Source organism: Mytilus edulis, unplaced genomic scaffold (assembly GCF_963676685.1).
Source record: "Mytilus edulis unplaced genomic scaffold, xbMytEdul2.2 SCAFFOLD_152, whole genome shotgun sequence".
In the NCBI taxonomy this organism is placed as follows: domain Eukaryota; kingdom Metazoa; phylum Mollusca; class Bivalvia; order Mytilida; family Mytilidae; genus Mytilus; species Mytilus edulis.
In genome coordinates this window covers 38,170-45,149 of record NW_027267656.1, presented here as the reverse complement: position 1 = coordinate 45,149, position 6,980 = coordinate 38,170, and the positions used below count along the sequence as shown (strand labels likewise).

At 32.3% G+C, this 6,980-nt stretch overlaps 1 protein-coding gene across 1 annotated transcript; it reads right to left on the bottom strand.

Annotated features, from left to right (window-relative positions):
• Window positions 1-552: 552 nt before the first annotated feature.
• On the bottom strand, window positions 553-2,210 carry LOC139505726 (uncharacterized). The gene is made up of 3 exons (XM_071295204.1): window positions 1,858-2,210; window positions 1,368-1,445; window positions 553-886 (listed from the first exon to the last, which is right to left on the bottom strand). Exons 1-3 carry the CDS (start codon window positions 2,159-2,161, stop codon window positions 678-680), a joined length of 591 nt encoding a protein of 196 aa, XP_071151305.1. The 5' UTR covers window positions 2,162-2,210; the 3' UTR covers window positions 553-677.
• Window positions 2,211-6,980: the final 4,770 nt, after the last annotated feature.

Below are 6,980 nucleotides of genomic sequence, written 5' to 3'. Positions count from 1 at the left end.
AGTACTTCTTAGTTTGTCTACTGTTTCTAGGCCCAGCGGTAAATGTTTTATGGTAACGTCGCACAAAGCAATCCCGACGTTCAGATGGGAATATGATGTTTTGCTCGACCTCAAGTGGGATAGTTTCAACCAATCAAATGTGGATTTCGCTGTCAAAATCAATATTTTGATAGCGTCTTTACACTGTAGGACGCTACCTGATGTAATACATTGTATAGTTTTACTGTGCGCGTATTGCTGTGTGTTTGTTTTTTCTACATTTGGCTAGAGATAGGGGTAGTAGATCTATGAAAAACACATGTTAAGCCATACGCATATTTGCTCCTGTCCTAAACAGGAGCTTTTGACATAAGTACACATTTTTGTTTTGGGGCCAGCTTAAGCACCCCTCCGGGAGCGGGATTTTTAGATGTATTGAAGACCCATAATGATTGGTGGCCTTCGCCTGTTTTCTGCTCTTTGGTCGGGTTGTTGTCTCTTTGAAACATTCTCCATCTCCATTATCATATTCAAAGTAAAACAAACACAAACCATTTCCAAAAAAAAACCATGTTTAAAGTATGAAAGTAAAACTAAATTTATTTGTTGAAATTAAAGAAATACAATATTAAATAAGTATTCACCTTAAAAAATAGTTATTCGTTAAACTTTTTAAAAATTGTTTGATATCGTAAAGTTTATACGGAAACGGCAGGTTTGATTGGTCTGGGTTCAGCTTCTTTGGCAGGTTTTCTTCTCTTTTCTTTTTTAGGCGGAGGGATAGCTCCTTCTACTCCATTTCCTCTCTTTAATTTGTTTTCGGTTTTTCTGATTTTTTGTTTAAGTCGATTATCCCTTCTTTCTTTTGCTGCCTGCCTTCTTCTTTCCGATTCTTTAGCCATTTTTCCTAAATACAACAAAAGAAAAATTGTATTGTATTGTATTGTATTACGAGAGGACAAGGCTTCGTACATTTATCTATTCGAACAAAACAGCAGTTAAAGTACCAAATCCGTATATTCAGCTAAATCCCTAGTCGTTTGATTGTTCGGGTTGTTGTTGTTCGACTTTGTGTTTGTTTGTTTGTTGTATGTTTTTATCTAACAATTTAAAAAAAGAAGAAAATGTGTTAAGATTTCCAATGAGACAACATTTCACAAGGAACCAAATGACACAGAAATTTAAAACAATTATAGATAAGCGTACGACCTTTAACAATGAGCAAAGCAAAGTAGTTTGTGTGCTCCATCTAATTTTGAATATATTTGGCTTCCATAACTCGGTCGCATTACAACATACGTTAATAAACATAATATCAATCTTTAAAGTCACTGAATTAACTATGATGTGTACATTAAAATGATTTTGCGAATCAGTTTTAGAATTACCTTTATCAGCCAAGGCATCCATGCGTCGAATCTCGACCATAAGTCTCTTATCTGCATTATCATATATACTTTCGATTTCTAAAAGAGAAAAACAAAATATAATGTTGTTAAAAATTCGTTTTCTACATAAATGCAATATATATATATATTTGCTGTTCCCTTTAAAGTCCTAAATAAGAAACCAGTAATACATTAAAAGAATAAAAAATACAGTAGATTTTATATACTTATCTACGAACTATGTTTCTTAATAGTGTCTTCATGAACATAGCTGCATGTGTGATGCATAATATGCTTCACAACTCAAATTCAATCTTCCAGTTAATTCCCAAATTCACATTTCCAGTTAATTCCCAAATTCACATTTCCAGTTAATTCCCAAATTCACATTTCCAGTCATTTCTCAATATCAGCTTCGGAGTTCTCAATAGTTCTCGTTAGTTCTCAAATTTAAATTTCAAGTTATTTTTTTTTTAATCTGAAAGATTACCTTTTGTCGTACTAGCCCTGGATTTGTCAGCGAGTCTTTTTCTTGGTGAGACATTAGATACAGAGATAGCTGGAAGTCGCCTTGGTTTTGTCATCTCATTTTCTGTTAATGTCTCTACAATAAATCTCAAACCACCTGAACGTTCTGAAATAATTCCAACTCTCTGTAACTCCTGCAATATTTCTGGTGATGGTCGAGACTCGGTTTCGATTTTGTTTATTATCTCGAACGAATTTGTAGCAACACCTATTTTGTTTTTACGTATTGTTCCACAGCAATTGAGCTTGGCAAATGATGCTCCCATTTTTCCTTTTAGTTTTGTTTTACTCTGATTCCGAACTAAGGTTTCCAAGTCGTAATTGTGACGTTTTAGGTCATTGTTTGTGATTTAACGTCATGTGTCAATTCGTTGCAATGCAGTACAGTGCATACAGCTCTATAGCAGATATGCATGCTATTAGATTAATTACTAAAGATACTTTGTATCTTGTGTATCTAAAAACAATATGACAATTTCATATCTGAGAAACCAGCTACAGGGAATTTGTAAAATCAGGGATTTTGTAAAATCACTCGACTAATTTTGTAAAATACCTGAAATTGTTAGGGATTTTACAAAAACACTGAAAATAGAGCTAGAGATTTTGTAAAATCCCTGATTACAATAAAGTATTACATGCTATTAGAAATGTGTTTTTCTTAATATAAAATAGACTACATGAATAATCACTAATGATTTGGAAATATATTTATTTAATAAACACTATGAGCCTGAACTAGTGTATAATGATAATGACTAAAAGGCATATAAACGGATATTTAGACTACTCTGAATTTGCTTATTTTTGCATGACTAGTTTAGATGACATCCCTACCACTATTAGCTATTGATATGTGAATTTTCTTAACTATGCTGTACATGTCTTCAAGACAAACATAGTATTTTTAAAACATCTTCATCTGATGAATACCGTTTTAACATTTTTTTTTCAAATCTCCACATTGAAGAACTTCATATTATCATTTATCAACAAAATATTTACTTTATTTGGATTAAGAGGGTTGAGAAAGTTTAGAAACTTATTCAAAGTTATGCCACTTTGTGATACATGTGTCTGATATATGACCAAAGTAGGTAAAACTTTGTTTATTTTTGCTTGGTTAGAACCTATTCATAAACATGCAAGTACAAAACAAAGTATTATTACCAATATTTTCTGTTGTCTTTTTTTACTATTATTTTGTGAATATAAATGTTATTTTGTAGGGAGCAAATTAATAATACAACACTTATTTGCTTTTTATATATCAATTTTCATGCAGCATTAAGATGATCTTGCTCTGATATGCATGTAATATTTGCCACTGGATCACATTCCCTAACCCACTCAAATTCTTATACATTACATATGTTTTGTTTCTCCTCTAATGACAGCAATCAACCTAATGTTCCATTTTTATATTTGATTTTAAAATTTTGATATAATTGGTTTTATTTTCTACAGTAATTATACAGAAAAACTACAATAGACAGTAACTTTCTTTCAAACAAGGTAGTGATAAGAGCTTGTTTTGGCTTGATTCTGTGACTGATTGACAAAATATTCCAAAATATTTATCATATTTTCCCTGGTTCCATATGTTGCACTTTAATTTTACCTCAATTATTTGAAGTAACTTTTGTGTGTATGTTTGCTCTTGATTTCAAGACATTTGTGCCTATAATATGTCAGTTGTTTTGTGCATGCAAACCGCTCACTTAATATTGAAATAAAGAATAGATTAACCTCAAACTTATTGTGTGTTACTGTTGTAGTCTTTTTCCACAGAAATTCGTAATAAAAGTGAATGAATGTATTTTACAAATTCCCTGAATTTAATCGATGAATCTGTAATAAAGATCTTAATTATTTCAGGGATTTTGTAAAATCACTAGTCAAAATCAGGGATTTTGTAAAATCACAAGTCAAAATCAGGGATTTTATAAAATCCCGAAGCAGTTCAGTGATTTTACAAATACCCTGAAATTTCAGTGATTTTACAAAATCCCTGATTTCACAAATTCCCTGAAATTTCAGTGATTTTACAAAAAAGCTGTCTCTTTAATTGAATTTGTAAGTCTGATGTACGCCGTTTCCGACTTTTTAGAGTATAAATACAAATTATAGAAACGCAGGATTGAATGAAAAACGGCACATTTTTGTGACACTTTTAGTCAATTTAGTTTAAAAATTTACATAATGCGCCATGTGTTTTACTTATAGAGGATGCATATATATTCTCAGATATTTTTATTGCATAATTTTTAAGAATGACAGAATGTTGAACTTGGTCTTTTCAAATGTATAGTTTGCAAGGTTTGTCCGCAAATACGCACACAACCCACACGTTTACATCATTTGAAATATATTTTATTTTATTATCAATCGCTTTTACAACTGACGGAGTGTTCTAATAGTAATTTTTTATGGATGCATTAAGACACAACTATTGTATTGTGTCGTCCTGAACATGCCTGAAGTATTTGCCACTGGACATTTTACAACCTCTAATCAGACAAACTTCTATGCATATCAGTAAACTTTGAATCAATTTATCTAAAAACAAGGATGGTAATATGTGTCTCTACACATGCACGGACTCACTATAAAATCCGGGATATTGTTAGTTTTTAGTCTTTCTCCGTATATAAGAGATCATAACGCGCGGGGTATTTTTATGAGGTCGTTTTCTGAATTTTTCGTTTCTGTTCTCCAACTTAAGTTAACTTTGCTTTTACCAAATGTTATAAAATTAATACGTAATGCTTTATAATGTTTCATGTTTATGTAAGAGGGGGCATCGTCAGTGTCCCATGGACACATTACGCATTTATTCCAAGCTCTAACGTATTATTTCTTTTTGTAATGCATTATAATCGGAATAACATTACTGTGGTTGAAGAGTAGCCACAATCAATTTTGATTTGACGGTCGCAAATTTCCGTTTTACTGTCTCCCCTACGCGTGGACAGTAAAATTGCATTTGCGAACATCAAATCGCCAATTGACGGTGGGGATTCCTCAACTACAGTTACGTTACTCCTGTAAACTTCATTGAACTGATTTTAATTTTTTGAAAGTATGTGGAAGATTTTCATATTATAGGTCTACGTAACTGCATTTCTTATTTTAAATATCAACAATACATATACGGCTGGTCATTTGTATTCCGATGCCATCGTCTGTTTCGTCTTTCATCATGTATAGGAGCATGTAGTTTGTTTGTTTGGTCAAAGACCCTAAATCTGAACATCATGTGTAACAATTGGACAAATCATACCAGTAATCTATCTTCTCCTGCAAGGCTTTCCCCTGCTTAGTCATAAATATTTGATCATATTTGAATAACATTTGTTGATGTCTAGATTTAAATGAATGAAATAAACACGGCTGCTGTAAATGACTTTACTATAGTCAAAACTGATGTCTTTTCATCCAATTGCTGCATACAAACAATTTATCAAACATGGGCAATGAAGCAATTTTCATTACTTTTAATGGCATTTTGAATGCTTTTCTAAGATTTAAAACATTACAGTTTGAAGCACTGAAAGAATATAAGTGTTTCCTTCAAAATCAGAGTCTTGTACATGTATTAATACACAAGTATGACCAAAGTTAAACACCTCCCTTTCCGACTGATAGTTGTCGGCATAAAAGTTAAGGGACGACATCAAAAGTTTAATGTTGGATAAAAAAAAACTTAATTCACATAGTTTGTTCACTGACCCTCCCCGTCCCCCTCTTAACTTAATTTGGGAAAATTGATTAACCGATATGGATATATGTAAAATCGATGTCAAATTAACAAAACTTGCAGCAACTTTTATCCCCCCACCCCCAATTTTGAATTAAGTTTTTTATGCCCCACCTACGATAGTAGAGGGGCATTATGTTTTCTGGTCTGTGCGTCTGTCCGTCCGTCTGTCCCGCTTCAGGTTAAAGTTTTTGGTCAAGGTAGTTTTTGATGAAGTTTAAGTCCAATCGACTTCAAACTTAGTACACATGTCCCCTATGATATGATCTTTCTAATTTTAATGCCAAATTAGAGTTTTTACCCCAATTTCACGGTCCACTGAACATGGAAAATGATAGTGCGAGTGGGGCATTCGTGTACTGAGGACACATTCTTGTTTTATCCTATATTGATCTTTTGATGTCATCCCTAAGTAAATCACTGTTTTCTCTCATTGATTATGGTCAATCCCAAAGTGGTACAAGACAAAATGATTCTTTTTAAAAAGATGCTATTTAAGATGACTTTCTTCTTTGCAGATCAACAAAAAAAATATTTTTGTGTTTTACAGAAATGACAAGATGAACACATATAACGGCCATTTCCGTAAAAACGAGTTCGGAGACATACCAATTTTATTAGCTCATTACAATGCAAATAGTTAATTCCTTAAGTTCACAGTTTTTTTTACAAAAACGGTGGACCCGGAAAAGGGATATTTTTTTTATACTTATTTTAACTGTCAGTTGGCTCATTTCAGGGATTAATATCATAAATACATTTTTTCTTCTTCCTTGTTTAGTTTTTTTTATTATCTTGAAAAGAGGAAGAAGATACGGAGTGGGCAATTGAAAATCTTTTAAGTGAAAGAAAACAAACATCATTGCTCAATAAAAAAAAACAAAAAATGATTAAACAGACGACGAAACACTACACAGAAAACTAAAGATTGACTGAGCAGCACATGTACAAATCAGGGTAATCTCTGGTGCTCTAAAATGTTAAGCAGTTCCAACTCTCCTATTTATATATAGCTAACGTCACCAACTGTGCTACTAATCCTCAGACAGTATATAGAATATAATAGACGGACAGAAACTATGTACAAAACAAAAATGATCAGTAATCCGAAGGTAGAAATTTTTCCTATGATAGAATTCATCAATCGTCTCTTCAGTCATAGAAATTATTGCCCTTTAAAGTTTAAGCGACCATTTTACACATTTTGTCTCGCCCTCGACAATTGTCGCTGTATGCGTATGTATCACTATCTGGAGGCGGCATAAACAATTTGTATAAAGCATATAGTGTTAAGCATTTGCTTTATACAAATATTCCAATTATAT